The 27,336-nt window shown below is 35.7% G+C and overlaps 1 protein-coding gene across 1 annotated transcript in view; it reads right to left on the bottom strand.

Annotated features, from left to right (window-relative positions):
- The window catches only part of HELRODRAFT_119237 (hypothetical protein), a gene marked incomplete at both ends in the record, with an annotated part of 34,830 nt that continues 7,494 nt past the window's right edge, over nucleotides 1-27,336 (bottom strand). Inside the window, 4 exons of the mRNA XM_009032408.1 lie at nucleotides 1-117; nucleotides 4,669-4,879; nucleotides 12,508-12,592; nucleotides 18,464-18,580. Of these exons, the coding sequence (XP_009030656.1) occupies nucleotides 1-117; nucleotides 4,669-4,879; nucleotides 12,508-12,592; nucleotides 18,464-18,580 (530 nt within the window). The remainder of the gene's footprint in view (nucleotides 118-4,668; nucleotides 4,880-12,507; nucleotides 12,593-18,463; nucleotides 18,581-27,336) is intronic.

Raw genomic sequence — 27,336 nt, 5'->3', positions numbered from 1 at the left:
TTTATTGACTGTATATAAAACTTCATTTATGAGAAAATTTGCAATTTCCATTTTATGATGTTTCATTGTCAGATTAGATGAACATTCAGTATAAATATCAAATAGGAATGGGTGGCTCTAAAATTAATATTAAATTTTATAATTTATGTATTGCCGACAAGCTAATAATGGAAAATCTTTTTATTGCGTCCAAAAAAATCAATGATAAAATTAATCATAAAGTAAAATAAAATAAATTAGATAAAGTAAAATAAAATAAATTAGATAAAGCAAATTAAAATAGAATAAAATCTTGCTGTTCATTAGTGCAGAAAGATAAAATATTTAAATGGTTATAAATTGTTTCTATCAGAGTAAATGCCATAATTCGATTTAATCTCGGAGTTAATTAATTTGTCAATAACTAATGATAAACTAAATTTATTAAAGAAACCGATTGGATTTATTTCAAATGTTTTTAGTATTATTGAACAATTTTTATATTCATCGTTTACACATGCATTCAAACTGTCAGTATATTTTGTTTGCTTGAATTTTCTAGATGAAATCAGATTCCTTTCGTGGCACACCGTCAACTCGATGGCTTACATTTCGCGGTTGCTTAGAATGGTGATGTCTAGACGCAGAGCGCCAAAAAATTGCGACATTGACACGACTCCGTTGGATACGATATCTGTAAATATTAGGCGGTCGGCTGGACAACAATTGATCTTGCCAGTGCCACCACATTACAGTTAAATATTACATTCGTTTGTTCTGCGCCGCAGAAAAGACATAGAGGATCTTTTGTCTTTCTCCATCTGAATAAATTGGCGTTGATTGACAATTGTTTATATTACTCGCAGATTTGTACAGATTTTATCTATTTTCTTGGACCAAGGTATTATTTGAGTCGAAGCTATTACTTATGTTACCAGTTTGTTAAGGACACACTGATTTTGGAAAGAAATAACATAATCTTGACAGGCAGCTTTTCCAAGCTTTTTAACGACTGAGTAGTTGAGTTCGAATTTGAGCGCAAATTGTCCACCATCTTATAGTCTATTGATGTTTCGCGTTAAAGACATCAAATTTTTGTACCTTAGTTTGTTTAAAATAATTGCGGAGTTTTGGCCTCATTCTCAACGCTGAATCTTTGAGTGAAACAATATTATGACAACTAAATTTTTAATAGTAGACCGAGAACCTCAGACACGCCGCTTATTGGTATTGTTGTTTCTATTACTAGGTTGTTCAAATTATTAGTGATCCACGACAGAGAAGAGAAAATTTTTAACTTCAAAGCTCAAACTTCAATTGTTCAAATAAGTAGCGTGATCTAAATCTAGCTTTATCTAAATCAGCCGTGATCCTCAACAGCCGTGTTAATTTGGCTTTTGTATTTTTCAATTCTGAATTATATATATTACCTAGATATTTGAATCCAGAGCCCAATTCTACGGCCGGAATAGGTATGTTGTTTATTGACAACCTAGGTAGGAATTGATCATATGAGCTGCCTTTCTTCATCATTCCGAACGCACAATATTTGTCAACTCTCATTTGCATGCCTGACCATTTACAACAGGCTAGATTGAGGTCAACTAATTTTTGAGCACTTTTAGAATTACGTGCTATAATTGCAATGTCATCCGCAAATTGCAGCCATGATCTAGTCTTCACGTCAAACGTTGGCTCCCATAAGTAACCGCAATGTTTAAATTCTTGATTCTCCAAGATCATCAGAGGATTGAAACAAAGATTAAACAATAGCGGAGAACAAGGGTCATCTTGAAGGACCCTTTTCTTACCGAAAATGGTGTGAGTTTGTGAGTTGATCGTTGATTGATACTGATATTGTTTTGTTGGAGTATATTAAAAATATTAACATTGAAACATTTGAGGGACATGACATAATTGATATCCATCTGACATAATTTTATTTGTTTTTTGACTTTTCTGTATTTATTAGCGAGGGGCATAGCCCGTGCCACTAAGAATAATATTAATAATAATAATGATCACAGAGTAAAACTGAATTGCATTCCGTAGATCTAGTAGAGCAATAACTTTTTGCATGTTTTTTTGCATCTTTCATCAAATGGGTTAGCATGTGTGTGTTCAGCCAAACTCTCCAGTGTTGGGTAAAAGCCTTTCTGAGTGTCTTTACTGATGAGTTTATTTTTTAGAAAAACTTTGTACAGCATATTTTTTTATTAGAGTTGAGAATATTTTGTATTGTAAACTTGTTAAAAATTTGGTGCAGTAGACAAGGCATGACGTTGGCTTGGCACTTCCGAATAATAGCAGCGATTTGGATAGTTTGACTGAAACTAATAAGCAGCTCTGACATATCATTTTTATATTTAGACCCTTGTGCCACAAAGCTTGCAATATTCACCCCACAAGACGCACATACCCATTGTGTATGCACGCGCAAGCCTGGCGTATGATAGTCTGAGTTTTGGACAAACGCTATTCGAACAAGGCCACCACGTAACTGCACGAAACATAGTATTTCTACCAACTGAGCTGACCTTTCTATTTGGAAATGTTTCGTAATGCACATTGGGTTAAAAAAATTAATAGGCAAGAAATGTGCAAACAAACTTGAAATGGCTTCTAGATTAAAATTTTTTTTTTGATTTTCTAAAGTGTAAATTTTATTCACGGTTTTCAAAGCAACATTCTAAACAAGAATTCTATAATCGCGCATCTAAACATAAACTATTTGTTCTTTTTAAACTTTTACATGAACATCTGGCAACAGTGTTATGACTTGCCAATAAAATGAACTAAAACTGAAAAGATATTTTAGAAAGAGGTTGGAACATCTCATAACATACAAAAGTGGACCATCAGCCACGCAAATTGATTTCTTCGCTGTCAAGCAACAATACCGAAGGCTATTCAAAAATGTCAAAGTTATACCTGGCGAATCCTGTGTCGCCCAACATAGACTTCTTGTGGCAGACCTGGTTGTCAAACTGTCACAACATAAGACTAAACAAATGCCTCGGAGAATCAAAATGTGGAATCTGAAAAGCAATATTCATCGAGAAAAAATTCAACAGATTGTCGCCACACAGTTAGACCACCAATCGCAAGCCAGTACAGATTAGAGTACCTTCAAAAACCATTTTGATAAACGCTGCAACTACAGTTTGTGGGAAAACTGGTATAAAACGCCAGCATGAATGGGACACTTGGTGGTGGAATGACAGTGTACACAATTTAATAGCTGAAAATAAAGCTGCATACAGCAATGGCAAAAATCAAAGTCTCTTGATGACCATAAAATTTTCCGTGAGAAGAACAACTATGCAAGACGTCAAGTTGCACTGGCTCAGACAGATCAGAGCAGAAAATGGCTCACTAAAAGCAAAGGTGAACAAATGAAATCTCTGTATCGTATAGCAAAACAAGCAAAGCGTACGAAACAAGACATAGTTGGTGCCTCATTATCAAAAATGACAAAAATGAGATGGTTCTTGAACAAGATGAGATCAAGCTACAGTGGAGAGAATACTTCAATCGTCTGTTAAACGAAACAAATCCCATCAATGTTAACTTTGACGCTCCACTCATCGAAGGTCCGATTCCAGACATCACTGTAGAGGAGCTTACAGAAGCTCTGAAAGCTATGAAGGATGGAAAGACAGCAGGGCCCTCTGGACTCACAAATGACATTATCAAAGCATCTGGTACTGCAGGTATCCAAACGTTACTACAACTTTGCCGTAAAATCTGGAGAAATTGCTCAATGCCGACTGAATGGAACTATAGCATGACAGTCCGGCTATACAAAGGCAAAGGTGATCCATTGAACTGCCTGAATAAAACTGGCCTTGTTACCAATAGAATATTAAGAACATCAAGCCAATTGAACACGTCATTTTTCCTTGGCAAAAGAAAAGGAGGCAATCAAAACCAGGCACAATGTATTGTCGTTTAGCGCACAGTGGAAGAAAGGACGGTAGGAAAAAACTCTATTTTTTGAACGCATAGAAGGTAATGTCATAATGTAGACGGCGTAAGAATCTCTGTAGATAAGCGACAAAAAAGTAAAATCGAAATATCTGAATAGCAATACAATAGTCTGCAATTCGCATTACTCAAACTCTACATTCTATACTGTGATTATTTGTCAAGTATTATTAACATGAATTCCAGCAATAAATAAAATTTGTTTATTTGTAAAATGTAGCTTTGTAAGTATTACAAGTAAGATATTACAAATTTAAAATTTTACAATAATTTTTGATGATTATTAACAATCTTGTTGGCGAAGTGTTAATGGTTTTTTAAACGTGCAATCGTACATGAGTCATTAAGTTGTCATTGGGCAAAGATTCAACCTGAGAAACAAAGCGATAATTTTACTGAATTTTACTGAATAAATTTTTGTGAAAGGGTCGTTAGATTTTGCCACAATTAATCCGCTATTTAACCTACACTTCAACACGTTGCAGTTGATCTTAATTATATCATTTGTTATTTTAACTACAAAAAGTTGATGTAATCTGGTAAATTTGTACTTTGTACCTTTGTTATTTTATTAATGAGCACCACGAAGAAATTAAAACATTTGCTGCTATTCAAAAAGTAGTTTCATATGCTAGTAATTCTGGCGATGTTAAATATAATCAAGCAAAAATATTATGGAAAATAATAAAATAAATATCATACCACAAGTACATCACTTTGTGCTAGACTTAGATGATCCAAATCAACCAATTTTTTTCTTTGCTCACTTGGTAAAATTGGAAAATCTTTTAAAACATCTTCAATATTCGTTCCATTTTTTCCTTTGGTGTTTAGTATAAGTGGAGGCAAATTTGGCTCAGGCATGAATCTGTAGTCATGAATACCTTCTTTATCTCTCAAAGGCACTGTAATGCTAAATATTTCACAAATTGATAAATACTGCAACACGGTTTGTATAAATCTCATTTTTAATATTTCACACAAACAAAAACAAACAAATACTTGTCTGCTATAATTAGTCCAAACTCGAAACACTAAAAATTATTGTCAAAAAATTAAGGCAATTCATTAAATAAAAAAAATGTAATCGTGATTAATAAGCTCTTAAATAATATATGATCATTATAAAGACAAGCTTTGTCTGAGACGACAATTTTTTTAGATTCTAAGTTGTCAATGAAAGCTCATCTGAAAATATTGTCTTCATCATTTACATACAATTTGCAAAAATTGTATCGTGTTCGCAAATCATTAGAAAGATCAACCATGCATTGCTTTGATGCATTTATTCACGATAAGATTATTTTAACAGTCAGTTTAATGATCTTTTCGTTAAATCCATTGCAATACTTCATGTCGATTTAAAACAGAGCGGCCAAAATTATTGTGTGGGTAGTCTAAAGGTCAAACCAATTTTAATGAACTCCATTGATAGAACGTAGAAAAAAGAATAAATTTTTAAGATATGTGTTTTAATGTTTAAAGCAGCAAATACTTGAGTGAAAAGTTCAATAAAAAATCAAGAGTGTCAACTGATATTCATTTAAGATGTGATGATTTAAACTTGATAGTTATTAATACTGCACAGTTGAAATCGGGAGAAGAAATATTTCTGTTTAAAGACCGTCTTTTTTGAACTCATTACCGAAGTCATTGAGGACGCCAGAATTAAGCATTGAAATTTTCAGACAATTTCATTTAAATTCATTGGTTACTATAACGTTCAGTCATTTTGCGTTTTTGATTGATTTTTATGAAAGCGCCTTTAAGATACTTTGAATTGGCGCTACATATAAATTTTTTATAATAATGATAATAATAATGTTGTATGGCACGAGAGATATAAAATCACTGCTTTTACATATAACTTTAGTTTTTTTATCGAGTAATTGGTTTTAAAATTAGGTTAGTGTTTCTGTGAAATTGCGGAAAATAGGGCAATGTTTTCTAAATTTGTCTTTAATTAATTTTGGTTGTTCTAATAAATGGTATTTATAGTGTAAATTCTAATAAATGTATTGTTGAAAATCTAAGATGGCTAACTCGGTAGAGCTGTTTTTTCTAAAACCTTATTGATTGCGATTATTAAGATTGTATTTGCCGAAAAATGAACTGTTTTATCAATTATTTTGGAAAACGTTTTAATTATGATAATGGACGATAGTTCGAAAGATTATCACTTTTAGACCCACTTTTAAGTAGAGGAAAAACTTTTATATTTTTATACAATCGGAAAATATTGTCAAAATTATGAAATAATACTGACTAAAAATACTGCAAAATTTTCAACGCGAAATTTATTCACTCGATAGGGGGCATGGTGCAAGTTAATTTACTCGATAGGTGACGACGATTTTTTTTGTTTTGCAATTTAGATGACGTCATAAATTATTACAAATTATTTTAAAATTTAATTAGTAGTTTTTTTTATTAATTGGACATACCTTGGAAATTTTTAAGTTTTTAAAACACCCGAAACAAAATCTAATTTTGCTTTGATAAGGAAGGGTGTGAAAAGACTGAAAACGGGGGTTGACTAGTGAGGCAGCTTCGAATAATCAGTGCCTATTCTGGTCCCTAAGAGACTTAATACGTGATTCTATGCTCATTGGCATAGTTTCAGAAACGTCTTAAGTTCTCAAAAAGAGTCAGCCTTGGGTTCACCAGTTAGGCAGCTTCGAGTAATCAGTGCCTATTCTGGTATCTAAGAGACTTAATGCGTGATTCTATGCTCATTGGCATAGTTTCAGAAACGTCTTAAGTTCTCAAAAGTGGATTTGGTACGAGACTCTATGCTCATTGGCATAGTTTCGCACGCGTACTAAAGTCACACAATTTGTTCCCAGTGTTGTTCTGACTCTTGTTGTTTTGTGTTGGTCGTGCGAAAGCCGATCAGACTTGACGGCCCAGTGAAAACAGGCCCTTGGTCGTGCGAAAGCCGACCGACCGACTGACAGACAGGCCCAGTGAAAACAGGCCCTTGGTCGTGCGAAAGCCGATCAGACTCGACGGCCCAGTGAAAACAGGCCAGGGTTGTGCGAAAGCCGACCGACTGACAGACAGGCCCAGTGAAAACAGGCCTTGGGTTTTGTGAAAACGAATCCGCCTCGTTGTTTTGTTTCTTGTGCTAGGGTTCTTTGCTGGATTCTATACTCATTGGTATAATTTCACACGCAGCTTGGAATTTCCATAGGCTCCGATTTTTGTGATTTTTTTTCGCATTCATTTTTATTTATTTCTTGGAGTTGTATCGACATCACCATCGGTCACACACGTCGAGGTTGTACGATTAAACGGCAAGAAACATATCCCAAGTCGAAGACCCAACAAGAAGAAGTTCTAATTCCTGTATTCCAGTTTGTTCATTGACATTTACATTATTATAGAGTTCATTAGTTCAATTCCTTTTTATTTACTTCCGTCGATCAATAAAATCATATAATTCGAAAAAGCCCAGTGCCACACAGGACTGGTCGAACTCACGTTAAAAATATACATAAAAATTATTGTCGGACCATAAAAAAATTCCATGGGAAAGATAGAGGAGGAGATTATCTCACACCACCAGTTGTTTTAATTGTTTTCATTTAAAAATTTCCGACAATTGGCGCCCAACGTGGGGCTTAGTCATAATTTGAAAAATCTCCTTATCATTTATTTTAAAATTTCCGACAATTGGCGCCAAACGTGGGGCTTAGTCATAATTTGAAAAATCTCCTTATCATTTATTTTAAAATTTCCGACAATATGTTTCTAGCTAATGATAGATTTATACAATCAATCTTCGTTTTGCGTCCAGAGACCCGTTTCCCGAGGTAGGAAGTTGTTTTCTTTGCCATCAACTTTTTGCGCCAAAATAGACGATCGGTTGTATCCATTTTATTTAAATTTAGAGCTTTCATGTCTTGTTCGATTGTTTGCGACCAGGACTTCTTTGGACGGCCTTTGGGACGTGTGCCAGGTACTTCAACATCTGCAAGAGAAGTTATGACACTGTTTCCACTTCGTTTGACATGACCAAACCACCGCAGACGGTGTTGCCGGCATTCGTCCTTTATATCATCTAAACCAGCACGACGCAGGATTTCGGTAGATTTGATGTGGTCCTTCAGACTAATTCGTTGCATCCATCGGAGCATTTTCATGTCGGTTCGTTGAAGTTGTTATTCCAGTTTGGTTGTCATTGGCCATGTTTCTGCACCATATAACAACACCGGACGTATTACAGATTCATAAAGTTTTGATCGTAGTGGTAGAGGGATGTCACGCCGCATCAATATAGAGGCAAGGAAATGCCATTTATTCCAGGCTGCACGTATGCGTGCTCGAACGGCAGCTTCAGCTGTTCCAGTACAATCCAGAACATCCCCTAGATATTGAAACGATGTGACTTTCTCTATTTTAAGGGCTTCAAAAACAGTGCTATTTCGAATTTGTTGTTGTGGATTGATGCAAGAAAAAGACAAACAAAATTGGACACTTTAGATAAAGTACCAATTATTTTTGAACAACGCTTGTGACACCACTGGTTACAATGCTGACACTTGACTGACTTTGAATCCATGATCGGCGAGTCTGGTGTTCCAATCTTCAAACATCTGTGCTGCATTCTGCTCAGACGTGGCTGTTAAAACGATATCATCAGCATATACTAAATTCCAAATGTCATTAGTGGGTATCGGTTTTGTGATTTCTTCCATCACAGTTATAAATAACAGTGGACTGAGAATCGAGCCTTGGTGAACTCCAACGCCGATGTCAAATGCATCTGTGTTTCCAACCGTTGTGCTGACAAGAGTCTTAGTATTCGTATACATTTCTATCACAAGTCGAACAAGATATTCTGGAATGAGTTGTCGACGTAGACTCCACCTGATTGCTTCACGAGGAACTCGATCAAATGCTTTTTCAAGGTCTATAAAAATGTGTGATAGTTGTTGATGCTTTGCGAAGTACTTCTCTTGCAGTTGCCGAAGGATGTGAATTGCATCGATTGTTGATTTCCCCGCTAGGAAACCAAATTGATAATTTCCGATTGTGATGCACGACGTTAATCTTCTCTCAATGATTTTCTCGACAATTTTCAGGAAGTGTTCTAACAGATGTATACCCCGATATGACGAACAGTTCAATGGATCACCTTTGCCTTTGTATAGCGGAACTGTCATGCTATAGTTCCATTCAGTCGGCATTGAGCAATTTCTCCAGACTTCACGGCAAAGTTGTAGTAACGTTTGGATACTTGCAGTACCAGATGCTTTGATAATGTCATTTGTGAGTCTAAAGGGCCCTGCTGCCTTTCCATCCTTCATAGCTTTCAGAGCTTCTGTAAGCTCCTCTACAGTGATGTCTGGAATCTGACCTTCGATGGGTGGAGCATCAAAGTTGACATTGATGGGATTTGTTTTATTCAACAGACGGTTGAAGTATTTTCTCCACTGTGGCTTGATCTCATCTTGTTCGGTGTTGTTGCTTGACAGCGAAAAAATCAATTTGCGTGGCTGATAGTCTACTTTTGTATGTTATGAGATGTTCCAACCTCTTTCTAAAATATAAACAAAACCCGCATCCCCTGTCAAGGGGTGCCAAGAATCCCTGGAAAGTATGCAATAGTGGAGGGATGTTGCAGAAAAATTCAGAATGGCCCCTCTATGGTACTTAGACTTGGAACGCTCAATGTTGGATCACTGACTGGCCGCAGCATGGAAATCGCAAAAATGCTCGAGCGTAGAAGGATTGACATCTGCTGCCTTCAGGAAACCGATGGAAATCGAATGGTGTCTGTCATGTCAACTCAGACAAAGAAAAATGTAAACTATTCTGGAATGGTCAAAAGACGGCCAAAAATGGTGTTGGAATTTTTGTCAGAGAACCGCTAGCCCAAGAAGTACTGGATATTAAAAAGATTAATTCTTGTCTCATGTGAATCAATCTTCGTATTGAAAAGCAAACAATGATTATTTTTTCTGCATACGCACCACAGACACGCGAATCAGAAGAGATAAAAAATGACTTCTGGGCTGCATTCTCTGACACAATCTCAACAATACCAAAATCTGAAATAATCCTGATTGGAGGCGATCTCAATGGCCACGTAGGAAAAAAACAGGTGGTTTTGACAACGTACATGGCGGTTTCGGCTATGGAGAACGGAATGAATGGCAACCGCATTTTTGAGTTTGCTGAAAGTCACGGGTTTCCTTTACTGAACACATATTTTCGAAAGAGGTTGGAACATCTCATAACATACAAAAGTGGACCATCAGCCACGCAAATTGATTTCTTCGCTGTTAAGCAACAACACCGAAGGCTATTCAAAAACGTCAAAGTTATACCTGGCGAATCATGTGTCACCCAACATAGACTCCTTGTGGCAGACCTGGTTGTCGAACTGTCAAAACAAAAGTCTAAACAAATGCCTTGGAGAATCAAAATGTTCGTCATATCGGGGTATACGTCTGTTAGAACATTCCCTGAAAATTGTCGAGAAAATCATTGAGAAAAGATTAACGTCGTGCATCACAATCGGAAATTATCAATTTGGTTTCCTAGCGGGGAAATCACCAATTGATGCAATTCACATCTTTCGGAAACTGCAAGAGAAGTATCTCGCAAAGCATGAACAACTATCACACATTTTTGTAAATCTTTGAAAAGCATTTGATCGAGTTCCCCGTAAAGCAATCAGGTGGAGCCTAGATCTGCAACTCATTCCAGAATATCTTGTTCGACTTGTGATGGAAATGTATACGAATACTAAGACTCTCGTCAGCACAACGGTTGGAAAGGCTCGATTCTCAGTACACTGTTATTTATAACTGTGATGGAAGAAATCACAAAACCGATACGCACTGGTGATACTTGGAATCTAATATATGCTGATGATATCATTTTAACAGCCACGTCTGAGCAGAATGCAGCACAGATGTTTGAAGATTGGAACACCAGCCACGCCGATCATGGATTCAAAGTCAACATCAGCAAAACCAAAGCAATGAACACTGGTGAACTCATCCAATCCACAGCTACTGGACGATGGCCCTCTTCAGTTTGTAAAGCTGGTGTAGGTAACAATTCAATCAAGTGTCAGCAGTGATTGGTGTCACAAACGTTTTCAAAAATAATTGGTACTTTATCTAAAGTGTCCAATTTTGTTTGTCCTGCTTGCATCAATCCACAACATTGTTTTTGAAGCCATTAAGGTAGAGAAAGTCACATCGTTTCAATATCTAGGGGATGTTCTGGATTGTACTGGAACAGCTGAAGCTGCCGTTCGAGCACATATACGTGCAGCCTGGAATAAATGATATCTCCTTGCCTATATATTGATGCGGCGTAACATTCCACTACCACTAAGATCAAGATTTTATAAATCTGTGATACTTTCGGTGTTGTTATATGGTGCAGAAACATGGCCAATGACAGCCAAACTGGAACAACAACCTCAACGAACCGACATGAAAATGCTTCGATGGATGCAACGAATTAGTCCGAAGGACCACATCAAATTCTGCGTCGTGCTGGTTTAGATGATATAAAGGACGGATGCCGGCAACACAGTCTGCGGTGGTTTGGTCATGTCAAACAAAGTGGAAACAGTGTCATAACTTCTCTTGCAGATGTTGAAGTACCTGGCACACGTCCCAAAGACCGTCCAAAGAAGTCCTGGTCGCAAACAATCGAGCAAGACATGAAAGCTCTAAATTTAAATGAAATGGATACAACTGATCGCCTAATTTGGCGCAAAAAATTGATGGCAAAGAAAGCAACGTCCTACCTCGGGAAACTGGGTGACTGGACGCTAAACGAAGATTGATATTTAGGAAATTTTGATTTGAAGTTATTTTTATTGATTAATAATAAACCAAAAAGACCAAATTATTTTATTAATTTCTAATTCGTCCCTAATATATTTCTTTTCAGCAAATTGCTTAATGGTAGTAAAGGAGTTTTTATATTTAGTAAATGTTAATTTATTAAAAGCAGTAGGATTTCATTAGTAAACAGAATGCAATTAATTTTAAATCTTAGCAGATTTCAAAATTCCAACTGTTAACCACAGGTGCTCTCGTTTTCTTTTTAGAATTCGAGACAAAGCCAGATTTTTCACAGATCGCTTAGATTTATACCCTGTTTTTTAACTTGGAGTCAACGTGTTTTTAGTATTTTCATAACAATATTCAGCATCTATAAGCTTTAATAACATACTTTGCTTATTACAAAACTCTCCTTTCCATAAAATCGAGATAAATATAAATGAACTTATGTTTTTGATATCTTATTTTTGTTGTTGTTCCAACATTGAACTCTAGCTAATGTCATTGTTCAATTGTGAGATAAAATCTGGCTTTCATTTTTCGCTTAATACAAAACTCTCCTTTCCATAAACTCAGGATAAATATAAATGAATTAATTTTTTAGTTCAATAGTTTTTTAGTAATTAACAACAAAAAATAGAATAATAAAATATTTAGATAATGATATAAAATATATGAACAACAACTTAGAATTAGCAAATAATGTACATGAATTACTATTTACTCGTTCTCGGCATGAAAGTATCGGGTTTCATTTTGCACTTCATAACCTGATTCTTTTATTTCAATTTGTCTTGATATTTCGTAACCTAAACAAAAACAAGATAAACTTGCCATCACTGTTATGCATGCTATAACATAGCTAATTAATCAACAAAGTTATAAGTGCGAGATTATTTTTCTCGAAAGAATAGAACGTTCTCAGACCGACATCGAAGGCTATATAGAAAAGTGCACTCGAGCCTGTTTCAAGTGGATCAATATTTGTTAAATTTGATTATTCTTATTAAATAGTTGTTTATTAAGTTTTGCATACTAGAAAGTACAACGACATTTTCCCCGAGATTGGGGGTTGCCGTTTGGCTAACTATGATGAAACCGAAATACCCCCCGACGCCATTCACATCTGACACTCGCCTAAGTATCACGCAACTCCGCTTTCACTCTGTCCTTCTCCACCTGCTCTCTCCATCCCAATCGCGGAAGACCCCATCCTATCACTCCTTCAACCTCGAACTCCAACGCTCGCCTAATCCCGACCCTTTCATCCCTTCTCAACACATGTCCATATCACCGCAATCTCGATCTCCTTATCAATGTCACAATGTCCTTATTCAGTCCCATCATCGACATCAACTCTGTACTACTCCTCCTATCCTTCACTTTAACCCCACACATCATCCTCACCATAGATCTTTCAGCCCTCTGCAGTACACTTTCCTCCTCTCTCCTCAACACCCAAGTTTCACCACCATATACTATCGCTGCCCTCACGCAAGCTTTATATACCCTCCCTTTCATCTTCACTGACCATTTCCTTCCACACAATACCCCACCCAGTTCCCTAAATTTCATCCATCCCACACAAACTCTAGCCGTAACAGCGCTCAAACATCCTCCATCCGCATTCAGCTTAACCCCTAAATAAACAAAGTTTTCCATTCTTTCAATACTACCATTCAACCCCGTCCTTGCGTCCGTCCTATTAATCACACCAAAAACACATTTCTTACATTAGAACGTGCCTTCCACCTTTTTCAGTGCCCCCCTCACATCACTACATCTCTTATGCACCCACTTCTGACATCCTATACACAATACCGAGTTAGCCTTTACTCTCCTGTCACATACCCCACAGGGGTCTATTTTACTTATCACTCGCCCCCTACCTTCCCCTCACCATTACCTTCGTCTTACCAATATTAACTTTTAACCCTTTCTTTTCAATAACAATTTTCCATCTGTCAAATTTTAACTGCAATTCTTCCATGATATCAGCCATCAAGACTAAATCATCTGCATACAAAATCTCAAATAACAACTTCTCCATTATGTTTCCACACACAACATCCATCACAAATACAAACAAAAACGGTGATAACACTGATCCTTGATGCACTCCTACCTTAACACTAAAAGATCTCTCATTCACTCCTTTCTTCCTCAACGCCCATTCAATGACCTTTCTCGGTACTCGATCAAAAGCCCTTTATAGATCCACAAAACACATGTACAATCTTCGTTTCTTCTTTCTATAATTCTCCTGCAACATTCTCACTAGGAACAACGCATCCACCGTTCCCCTACTAGGCATAAACCCACACTGCATTTCATTAACGGTCACCATATTTCTCAATCTCCTCTCAAGCACCCTCTCCACTACCTTCATTCCATGCTCTAGCAATTTCACACCCCTATATGACCCACAATCTCTTACATCTCCTTTGCCCTTATACAACGGCACCAACACACTGTGTCACCAATTCTCAGGTATACCTTCATCATCAAACATACTGTTAGCAATTCTCATCATAACTTCAATTCCTATCACCCCACTCGCTTTTATATGTTCCGCCGCCACTTCCGAAACCCCTATCGCCTTACCTAGTTTCATTTCTCTAACTGCTTTCTCTACTTCCTCCATCGTCACCTTCTCTATGGGTTCGTGTGTGACCGCGGATTCCACATCAACATCCCACTCATTCTCTTCATTCATCAACCTTTCGATATGAGCTTTCCACACCTGAGCTTTTTTCTCCCCATCTATGCACAATTTGCCAGATCCATCCCAAACATATTCATTCCCTATAACATTTTTCCTATCCCTCATTGACTGCATTGCTACTTTGAACATTTTCCCCGAACTCACGTCAAATTCCATTTCCCTCATTAACCTATCTGATGCTTTCGTCATTGCAGTTGCCACTGCCCGTTTTGCAGCCTTCTTAGCCTTCCTATACTCAGACTCCGCCTCCCTCGTCATGTCCATTCTCCACACCCTAAACCTCTCCTTCTTGACCTCAAAAACCTTTCTTATATCTTTATCTCACCACCACGTCTCACCATGCCTACACTTTCCTTTCGTCCATATACATACTTTATCTGCCGTAGCCAACAAACAGTCCCTATATCTTTCCCAAACATCTCTATCCTTACCACTCTCTCAACTTTCAAATGCCTTCCTCACCTCTGCATCCTGTAACTTCCATGTCTTTCTCTTTGACACAATCCTTTTTCCTCCTCCCCATTTCTTTTGATGCCACATCCATCACAACCATACTATGCTGCAACATACCAGGTTACGCCTTCACATTCCTTACATTATTTCTTTGCTTCGCCCTTACCAATATACATATAATCTATCATTGACCTATGCTTCCCTGACCTTTATGTAATTAATCGTGCTGGTTCCTTTGTAAACTAGGTATTCCCCACCACCATGCTATGTGCATCCGCCAACGCCAACATTCTACGCCCTTCCTCATTCCGTATACCATTTCCCCATCTCCCATGTACTCCTTCATATCCGTCTGCATCCGCCCCCACATGACCATTCAAATGACTTAACAACACCACAAACTCATCCAACCCCGCTTGCCCAATCTCGTCAGAAACATCATCATAAAACCTATCCTTCTCCTCTTCCTTCCTACTTTGTTGCGGAGCATATCCTGATATTATCCTCACTATTACTTTTCCAAACACCATACCACCATTGCTTTTCTGCCTCACTTCCAACACCTTCTCCACTAACTCTTCTTTTACCATCACACCAACTCCTCCTGTACCATCATCCCCCTTCCACCACAACTTATACCTTCCACCTTTAGCCCCCACCTTGTACCCTCTCCCATCCATCTGATCTCCTGTAATGCAGCCACGTCGAGACCATTCTCCTCTGCAACTCCTCCACCACTTTCAAACTCCTTACTGTCAGCGTGCCTACATTCCAGGTACCAAACCTCCAACCCCTTGGTCTACAAGTAATCCTTTCATCCATAGTGCCTTGCACCGCCACACTATAGAGTGGGGTGCCAGTAGCCAGACCATCCGCAGTGCCTTGCACCGCAACCCCATGGACTGGGTCTCCGGGGATTCTTCGCACCCTCTTCTGCCGGATACTGAGGGCCATTTTCACTTCTGTTATCATAAATATTTTTATTGGCTAATTTTTACGCAGGACGCCCTTCCTTACGCAACCACAGTTATAAGCGGTAGGCCTAGCCTTTGATGATCCAACATCATTTACAAGGCGGTGAGGGTAAGTTTAATGTCATAACCAGGACAGCATACTAGAAAGTAGTTTTGTAAAAAAGTTAAAAGTTACATTAAACAAACGTTGGACAAATTACAATGCAAAAATAAAAGAGAACAAACTGGAGACGTCCAACTTACACTGCAATAAGGCATTATTAGTAGCGTGTCCGGCGAAAGCCATTATAAACAAAGACGATGATTTTATAGGGTTCGAGTTCGATAAGTGACCGGGACACTAAACCATGTGTAACCGCTAACACAAATAGTCAAATAATTAAAATGTTCTTGAAAATGGCAACAGAAAAGAAGCAGCAGACGAAAAAATAAGATAGAGGGTTAAAAGGAAGAGATAATGTCAAAGAACAAGCAAAATTTCACTGAGTTTAATTGAGTAAACAAAAGATATAAAGATACTCCTAAGAGAACTCCCAGCGAAAGCAGAATCAACATCAAAAAACGGAAAAACATAATTTGTAATTGTTCAGCTTAGCGTTGAGACTCGGTGTTGGTATTTTCGAAATAGGAGTCGGAAAGTTTTGCTGGTATAATTATAACTCAGGTTAGGAAGCTCAGCGTGGACCTGGACAGACTTCATCGAAATTAACAAAACCACGTTCACGTCACCTTCTAATATTCTAAGAATAATGCGAAAAACTGAAAAACTGTTTTAAACATTCGACTAAGGTAGACAGAACACTTAAGCTACGGATGACATTAAGGCAGGATCTCAAAAACTTTTGTCACCTTGCATGATCTGTAAACTATTTTCAAAAAGAACAAATCTCATTGAGATCAGTCAACATCTGACAAGATAGCGCTCCGCGTTGTTTCACCACATTTGAAATGACAAGTTGGCTATTAGTGAGCAATTTTCAACAATAAGCAACCAAAATGTTAATGTAGTAAGATAATGGAAGAAACAAACAAAGATAGAATTGATGTGAGTTTTATAGCCTCAGAGCATTACTGACAGCAGCGTGGAACGTAAAAAGCTTGAGATTAGCAGAAAATATATAACTGTTAATAGAAAAAGCAAAAAAACATAAATGTAAATTCTAGAGGTGAGTGAAACATGATAGAATGAACACAGAAAATACAGAAATGACTATATAATGTACTACTTTTGGAAAGAAAGTGCAAGGAAACGTGTGGGGATGCTGACTGCTTAAGACAAGTGTGCCTGCTGACTTCATATTTCTTCATTAGTTTCCAGCTTACGATATAGATTTAGTGAAAAATTCTTGCGAAAGGTGATAAGATCAATGTGGCAGCTCGAGCAATATGGAGAAGACAAAAGTGGTGACAGTTGGAAAAAAATAAGAAGATTAAAATTAAATAGTCAGCTGGTATAGTACTTGGGAGATTTACCGAATGAAAAATGAAACTCTATTGAAATTGAAAATACGTACTGTCTAGGATAGAAAAAAATTAATAACCAGAATAAAATGAATTTAATGACTAAAGTGTATAAAACTATGGTAATCTCATTGACTGTATATTGATCTGAAACATGGACATCGGAAAAGAATATAAAAGTACTGCTTGTTACAGAAATGTTTTGCTTAAGACTTATGGTTAGAAATAAAAGCATAAATACAATCCAAAATAAAAGCATTAAAGTATTCCAGAAAAAAAGTTGCAGAAATAGAGAATCTCTTAAAAGAAATAGTTCATAAAGATTATTGGTGCAAGAGGGTTTGCCACTGAAAGCTTTCAAAAGAATATTGGAAAAACAAAAAAACAGAACGACCAAAGAAACGTTGGACAAATGAAGTTGAAGAGCGATAAAGTAAAAAAAAAGTATCTCTGTAGCGCTAAAGTTATAACAAGGCAAAAAAGCAGAATCAATTTACTAAAAGAAACAAGTGGCAAAATGTTACTATACAACCATAGACCCAGCGACTGGATAAGGACGAAAATATAAAAGTTGACCCAACCAGCAAAACTTCGAGTTTCCTAGTAAAGTGAACAAATCTTTAAGTTAAAGTCATGAAATAATAACTAATCCATGCGTTCAATGTAGGATGGTGCCTGGTGCCGCAACCATTTGGCGTCCAATGGATGTCAGTATCACAAAAAGGTTTTTCTTGGAATTTTACCAAATGTAACAACGGTTTCGTTTGTTAAACTTTAATCTGAAACTATGTAGAACAGGAGCGAAATATAAATAAATCATAGAAATGATTGAAGCACAATTTTGGTTGAAAAGGCTGAAATGAAAAAACGACGATTTACAAAAAACAAAAACAAACAAGTTGTAGTATAGAGATAAAAAATAACTGGAAAATGCAACAGAAAACAAAAATCCACAACTGCTAAACATTTTTTTATAAATTTTTCAACTATTTTATTATTAACTTTTAAGAATGAACAAGAAATAAAAGACAACAAAAAATTTAAAATTAGATAATCAAATTACTTACTGACTGCTCTTCCTAAAGATCGAATGCTATTCAAATTTTTTATTTCAGTTCTAGTGCCTAAACAAAAACTACCAAATCTTCTAATTGAAACACTGACATCAACGCGAAGTGACCCTTCTGTTAAAAAAGGGTGAAAAACGAAAATTTCATCGTTATTGCTTTGATGTCTAATAGGCAAAGAAATGTAAAATAAGTAAAAAACTCATTTTACTTATACATATATATATATATATACATACATATATATATATATAAACTATATATATATAGTTTATATAATATATTAATATTGGATTAAGACTGTCAAAAATGCAATCTTTGATGAAAATAACTGCACGTTCGGCTGTAGTTAACTTCCAATAAAACTTTTTGATTTTTATAACGGTAGATCGTAAATCATTTTCACGTTTCTTTAGTTCAAAACAAAAATTTTTAATTTTTGTTTATTTTATGCATGATAGAAGAGAAAAGCTTTTTCGGTATTCCTATACCACCCTCGGTGTTCAAATTGATATGTTGTGGTTGTGTCCAAATGCTCAAATATATATATATATATATTTATATATATACTGATATATATATTTACAATATTCTATAAATTCTATCGAATGTTTGGCGTTAATATGTTTGTAGTTCGTCACGCCGCATCAATATAGAGGCAAGGAAATGCCATTTATTCCAGGCTGCACGTATGCGTGCTCGAATGGCAGCTTCAGCTATTCCAGTACAATCCAGAACATCCCCTAGATATTGAAACGATGTGACTTTCTCTATTTTAATGGCTTCAAAAACAGTGTTATTTCGAATTTGTTGTTGTGGATTGATGCAAACAAAATTGGACACTTTAGATAAAGTACAAATTATTTTTGAATTCAAAATAAACTTATTTTCCAAATTCATGCTGCAAATAAGGCCATATTTCGATTCCGAATGAATCATCATCAGTGCTTACTTTGTCAAAATGAACTTAGATGGAGATTGACTTTGTCAAAATGAACTTAGATGGAAATTAAGTTTCTTTATTGGCTGGTCATCTTCTTTGGTCTCCTTTTATTCATCATTCACCTAATTTGGAAATCGCAAAAATGCTCGAGCGTAGAAGGATTGACATCTGCTGCCTTCAGGAAACCCGATGGAAATCGAATGGTGTCTGTCATGTCAATTCAGACAAAGAAAAATATAAACTATTCTGGAATGGTCAAAAGACGGCCAAAAATGGTGTTGGAATTTTTGTCAGAGAACCGCTAGCCCAAGAAGTACTGGATATTAAAAGGTTTAATTCACGTCTCATGTGGATCAAGCTTCGCATAGAAAAGTAAACAATGATTATTTTTTCTGCATACGCACCACAGACAAGCGAATCAGAAGAGATAAAAAATGACTTCTGGGCTGCTTTCTCTGACACAATCTCAACAATACCAAAATCTGAAATAATCCTGATTGGAGGCGATCTCAATGGCCACGTAGGAAAAAAACAGGTGGTTTTGACAACGTACATGGCGGTTTCGGCTATGGAGAACGGAATGAAGATGGCAACCGCATTTTTGAGTTTGCTGAAAGTCACGGGTTTTCTTTACTGAACACATACTTTAGTAAGAGGTTGGAACATCTCATAACATACAAAAGTGGACCATCAGCCACGCAAATTGATTTCTTCGCTGTTAAGCAACAACACTGAAGGCTATGCAAAAACGTCAAAGTTATACCTGGCGAATCATGTGTCACCCAACATAGACTCCTTGTGGCAGACCTGGTTGTCGAACTGCCAAAACAAAAGTCTAAACAAATGCCTTGGAGAATCAAAACGTGGAAGCTGAAAAGCAATATTCATCGAGAAAAATGTCAAAAGATTGTCGCCACACAGTTAGACAACCAATCGCAAGCCGGTACAGATTGGAGTACATACAAAACCGTTTTGATAAATGCTGCAACTACAGTTTGTGGGAAAACTGGTACAAAACGTCAGCATGAACGGGACACATGGTGGTGGAATGACAGTGTACAAAATGCAATAGCTGAAAAGAAAGTTGCATACAAGCAATGGAAAAAATCAAAGTCTCTTGATGACCATAAAATTTTCCGTGAGATGAACAACTGAACAACTATGCAAGACGTCAAGTTGCACTGGCTCGGACAGATCAGTGCAAAGAGTGGCTCACTAAAAGCAAAGGTGAACAAATGAAATCTCTGTATCGTATAGCAAAACAAGCAAAGCGTACGAAACAAAACATAGTTGGTGCCTCATGTAATATAAATGACAAAAATGAGATGGTTTTTGAACAAGATGAAATCAAGCTACAGTGGAAAGAATACTTCAACCGTCTGTTAAACGAAACAAATCCCATCAATGTTAACTTTGACGCTCCACCCATCGAAGGTCAGATTCCAGACATCACTGTAGAGGAGCTTACAGAAGCTCTGAAAGCTATGAAGGATGGAAAGGCAGCAGGGCCCTCTAGACTCACAAATGACATTATCAAAGCATCTGGTACTGCAGGTATCCAAACGATACTACAACTTTGCCGTGAAATTTGGAGAAATTGCTCAATGCAACTTCAACGAACCAACATGAAAATGCTTCGATGGATGCAACGAATTAGTCTGAAGGACCACATCAAATCTACCGAAATTCTTCGTCGTGGTGGTTTAGATAATATAAAGAACGAATGCCGGCAACACAGTCTGCGGTGGTTTGGTCATGTCAAACGAAGTGGAAACAGTGCCATAACTTCTCTAGCAGATGTTGAAGTACCTGGCACACGTCCCAAAGGCCGTCCAAATAAGTCCTGGTCGCAAACAATCGAGCAAGACATGAAAGCTCTAAATTTAAATGAAATGGATACAACTGATCGTCTAATTTGGCACAAAAAGTTGATGGCATAGAAAACAACGTCCTACCTCGGGAAACCGGGTCTCTGGACGCAAAACGAAGATTGATTGATTGATACTGCGCCTCTTTATTGATTCACACACACACACACTATATCAGCAAATAGACGGTGTAGCAATTGGCTCTCCATTGGTAGTACTCTTCGCAAACTTCTATGTTGGACACATCGAAGGAATGTTATTTAAAGAAGAACCGGAGCGAAAACCTAATACATACTGCCGACATGTTGACGATACATTTGTGACATATGAAAACGATGATTGAAGATCTATTCAAGTCATTATTTATTGCATTGCCAAAAAATCAAATGAAACGGAATGTGAACTACATCAAATAATCAGCTTCATGATTCGTCTTAACAAAACTTTTCATTACATTAATTAATTTTAATGAACAAAATTTTTCATTAACAAAACATTATTTATTGCATTGCCAAAAAATCAAATGAAACGGAATGTGAACTACATCAAATAATCAGCTTCATGATTCGTCTTAACAAAACTTTTCTTGAGAATAATGATGAGAGTACGAAGCAAAATCAGATCTGAAATTTCAATGTCCAATGTAGTATTGTCGAGGATTGTGGAACAAGAAACGCTATCTTCATGCTACGAACGAGCGATTGAAATGAAGAATGACTTTTTTATATGTTTTGTCGATTACTCCAAAGCTTTTGATAGCGTAAAACACGTGGAGCTTATGGATATTGGAAAATTTAGACAATGATGGAAAAGACACGAGAGTTACCAAAAACAGCGATGAAAGTTGGTAACAAGAAGACTAGTTTTTTCGAAATAAAAAAAGGTGTTAGGCAAGGCTGTGTAAACCTGTACAATCTCTATAGTGAGATCATCATGGAAAAGATAGAAGAGCTACCTGGAATATCGGAATATCCATTGGAGGCGTGAATATTAGAAATGTATGATATGCTGATGATACAGCTCTTATAGAAAATTCAGTGAAAAAACTGCAAACAATTGTTTCCAAACTGGTTTTTGAAAGGGAAAGGAAAGATCATCATGTTGTTATCATGTTATCAGTAAAAGAAAAACCACCCCGATCTGCTCCATTATCATTTATGGTAAACAGGTGAAAAAAGTCAACAGCTTTTATTATCTCAGAAGTGTGATTACCTCAGGTTGTAAATGTGATATAAATATCAAGAAAGGATAGCTGTGGCAAAAGATGCATATTCTAAAATGAAACACATCCTCGCCAACAGTAAAATCATATCAACAAAATCAAAACTCATTTGGACTCAACATACTCAATCACTATAAGCCGTGAAATCCTCGACAGCAACATCAAAGTAATATACCAGAACACCAACTAAACGCATCTTAAAATTGCAGAAGCAGTCCTAATTGAAATCAATAAACCAAAAATAAATATACAACAAGAAATGACAACCTCACTCCCAACTTGGCGCTTAATCAACAATGAAAACAAAGTAGTAATAAAAACTAGCTTCGTAAATAATGACGAAGAAGAATATGATGCTATCGATGAAGAAAAGGAAACCAACGAAGATGGACCAGCGAATAAAGAAATCTGACGCCTAATTTCCATCTAAGTTCATTTTCACAAAGTAAATATTTCCTTATATAGATCAACTTGCCCTGATGATGATTCATTCAGAATCGAAATATGGCCTTATTACGCTAAACATTCGGTAGAATTCTAGAACATCGTATATATATATATATATATATATATATATATATATATTTTACAATATTCTATAAATTCTACCGAATGTTTTGCGTTAATATGTTTGTAGTTCGTTTTTTCGATTTTTCTCACTAAAGTTTTTTGGTGAACGTTTAGTTTATTAAAATTCAAAATAAACTTATTTTTCGAATTCATGCTGCAAATAAGGCCATATTTCGATTCCGAATGAATCATCGTCAGTGTTCCTTGTTGTATATATAGGGAAATATTGACTTTGTCAAGATTAACTTTGACGTTGTAAAAATTAACTTTGGTGTTGTAAAATTGAACTTTGATGCGAATTAGGTGTCAGGTTTCTTAATTCAGGCTGGTCATCTTCTTTGGTCTCCTTTTCTTCATCGATAGCATCATATTCTTCTTTGTCACTATTTACGATGCTAGTTTTTATTACTTCTTTGTTTTCGTTGTTGGTTAAGCGCCGGGTTGGAAGTGAGGTTGTCATTTTTTGTTGTATATTTATTTTTGGTCTATTGATGTCGATTAGGACTGCTTATGCAATTTTAAGATGCGTGTAGTTGCTGTTCTGGTATATTACTTTGGTGTTGCTGTCGAGGATTTCACGGCTAATTGTAATTGAATGTGTTGATTCCAAATGAAATTTGATAGCACCACTCTGTTTATGCATCGTAAGCCTTCTAGTCAGTGAGGTAGTAGTAATCCCGATATATGAGTCATGTTGACGTGCACAGCCGTCAAAGGGGCAATTAAATTTATATATTACGTGATTACGCTTTAACTCAGAGTTATCTCTAGGACTGCAGTTGTTTTTCAGTATTAGGTGAGACGTCTTTTTATTGTTGTAATAAATTCGGAGTTTAACTTTACTATTTGGGTTGGTTGGTGTGACATTTTTATTGATGATATGCTTCATCTACCTTGTATGCTGTTGACATGTGATTTCTGTAATACAAGATGATGTCGTTATCTTGATTGTTGGTACTAGGAAGGTTATTGCTGTGTAGTAATTTGTTTTTAACAATCTTTTCAATAGAGTAAGTCTTATATCCATTGTTTACAAGCAGGTTAGTGACCCTCTTTAATTCAGCGTCGCGATTTTCAATATCGGAAGAGTGTGTGAATGCCCGGTTCACAAATGATTTTATTGTGCTGTCTTTAAATTGTTCAATGCATTCACTTTGTCCATTCAAACAAATTCCTGTATTCGTTTCTTTGACATAGACAGCGGTTTTGAATCGTTCTTCGCCACGGGTGACCAACACATCGAGGAAAGGTAAACGTTGTTCCTTTTCACTTTCAATGGTAAATCTAAGTTTGGATTTGTTTAAGGTACCAAGAAGTTGGATAATTTGTTCAGGATCGTTATAGGAGACAAAGATATCATAAACGTATCTGGCGTAGATATTTGGTTTTAAACTTGCATTGTTTTTGAATGTTTCATTCTCTAGCTGTCCTAGGTAAAAACTGGCAAATAGGACGCCAAGGGGGAACCCATAGCGACACCATCGATTTGCTTGTAAAGTTTGCCTGTGGGGCTGTGGAATGGTGCTTCAGTAGTGCAAATTTGAAGGGACTTAAGTTGTGCTTTCGGTATGTTCAATGGAACCATATCATCGCCACAACTTTGTGAATTTTTAAGTGAAGGCTCGGATGGATATTCGTATGCGGACGCGGTTCAAAATTCGAATGTCGCCCGGCAAAAATCTACAATTGGCGCCCAACGTGGGGCCTCTTTTTCAAACATTACAGGTTTTAGGTGCAGCAGGAGTCAAGGTGATTCTCCAAATTTTTTAGGTGACAGGTGCCATGTTCGACAACATGAGACTTTTTTAAGTATTAGTGTAGAATTCTGCGGTGGTTTGGTCATGTCAAACGAAGTGGAAACAGTGCCATAACTTCTCTTGCAGATATTGAAGTACCTGTCACACGTCCAAAAGGCCGTCCAAGAAGTCCTGGTCGCAAACAATCGAACAAGACATGAAAGCTCTAAATTTATACGAAATGGATAAAACTGATCGCCTAATTTGGCGCAAAAAATAGATGGCAAAGAAAACAACGTCCTACCTTGGGAGAACTGGGTCTCTGGACGCTAAACGAAGATTGATTGATTGAAATGTTATAAGAATATTTTTATTAAGTTAAGTAGATTATTTGAATTTTTTTTTCAACTATCAATTTAATAGATATAGATTTAATGGTAAACGTACTATCTATTGGGATCTATTGAAATCATGATTGGGTTTGAAACAAAATAATTCTTATAATTTAATTGTTGATAATAAATTAATTAATGATGACTCAACCTTATGCAATGTTTTTAATGATCATTTTCTAGCTTTGTTAATTTCAATCATTCTTCTGGTTCTGACACTGCATGTTTTAATTATAAAAAATATCTTTCTGTTGATGTTGTAAACTCTTTTGCTCTTTTTGACTGCTCTGAATTTGAAATTTTAGATGTCAATAATAATTTTAAAAATTCACAAAGTTGTGGCGATGATTGTTTTTCCTATTTTTTGTTGAAGAAAACTGCTAATAATATTATACCATTACAATACTTGATAAATTAATCATTTAACAATGACTGTTTTCCCAAATGCTTGAAAGTTTCAAAAGTAATAACTCTATTTAAAAATGGTGATAGACGTCTTAGAAGATAGAATGGTTAGCAACTATCGTCCTATTTTTATTAAATCTAGTTTGTTAAAAGTTATTGAAAAAATTGTTCACAATAGACTAACAAAGTTTCTAAATTCTTATAATGTATTTTGTTATAATCAATATGGTTTTCGTTCAAAATTATGTACTGAATTTGCAATAAGTGATGTAATTAATTTTATTTCTCTTGTTTTAGAGTCTAAAAAATTTTGCATTAGTGTTTTTATTGATCTCTGTAAAGCCTTTGATTCATTAGATCACAATATTCTATTATACAAATTGTATTTTATGGTATAAGAGGTAAGGCTTTAACTTGGTTTGAATCTTATTTCAAAGATCGTTATCAGTATGTCTGCATTAATAACTCTATTTATCAACTGTCTCCTATTGCTTCTGGTGTTCCGCAAGTTTCAATCCTAGGTCCACTGTTGTTGACTTAGGATTGAATTTTTATCGATGTACTGAAAGTTATACTTTTTGCATATGAAACTACTCTTCTCTATTCTCATTCTAAATTTGATTTATTGGTTTCTACTATTAACGAAGAATTATTTCTTGTATATGATTGGGCAGCCTCTAATAACTAAAGGATTAATATTGACAAAACATTATTTACATTTTTTGGCCCAATCATCATTTGTCCTCTTATTTTATTGTTAAATAATAGAAGTGTTAGAAGAGTAAATGCTATTAAGTTTTTGGGAGTTTTATTTTTGGAAATTAAAATTGGTTAGATCATATTAAGGGGAAAATATCTAAAATTTAGGATTAATATATCGTTTGAAACATAGATTTCCTAGATTCATATTGATGACTTTATATAACTCTTTAATATCTTATCTAACCTATATCTAATATATTATTTAATGCCTTATCTAACTTAATGTATTGCTATCTGGGGATGCAGTTCTAACACTAATCTAAATTTGTTAAGTTTGAATCAAAATTTTTTCTTACGATTATTATTTGATTTGAACAAATTTGGGCATATAACTTCGTATTATAATATAGTTGGTATTTTAAATATAAAATATAAAACAGTTGCATATTATTTATTCATTAACACTTTCTTTAATTTTTAAATTAAATTATTGTTACTCCTTCTATAATCAAGTCATTGTATTGAATAACCATAGTACTAGACGTTTAAGACATAACTATGCTTTATATTTATTTAAGCCGAGATCAAATTTTTTATTAGTTCTGTTCGTCCTTTTTCAATGCATTTATGGGACTCGTTACCGGTTCATGTTAAAAGTGTACCCTCGCTAGGGTCATTTAAGGCTAACATTTATCTGTTAATGTTCTAATTATTTTCTTTAATTGTGCTGTTATGTATTATATATTATTATATATTTTATTATTTATGTCATGAGCTTGCATCATCATTAATTTGTCATATTGCTTTCTTTTGTTTCTGTTTTAAGAGATAATTAATAATCTATCATTTTCACTAATTAGTTAAGGTGGTTTGCACAAACAATAGTACCGTGATCTCCTGTGCTTTTTTGCCAAATAAATTATAAATTATTAATGAATTGAATATATATATATATATATATATATATATATATATATATATATATGTGTGTGTGTGTGTGTGTGTGTGTGTGTGTGTGTGTGTGTGTGTGTGTGA

Source organism: Helobdella robusta (genome assembly GCF_000326865.2).
Source record: "Helobdella robusta unplaced genomic scaffold HELROscaffold_80, whole genome shotgun sequence".
Lineage (NCBI taxonomy): Eukaryota > Metazoa > Annelida > Clitellata > Rhynchobdellida > Glossiphoniidae > Helobdella > Helobdella robusta.
The sequence above is the reverse complement of the archived record's forward strand: the minus strand, read 5'-3'. Positions and strand labels throughout refer to the sequence as shown.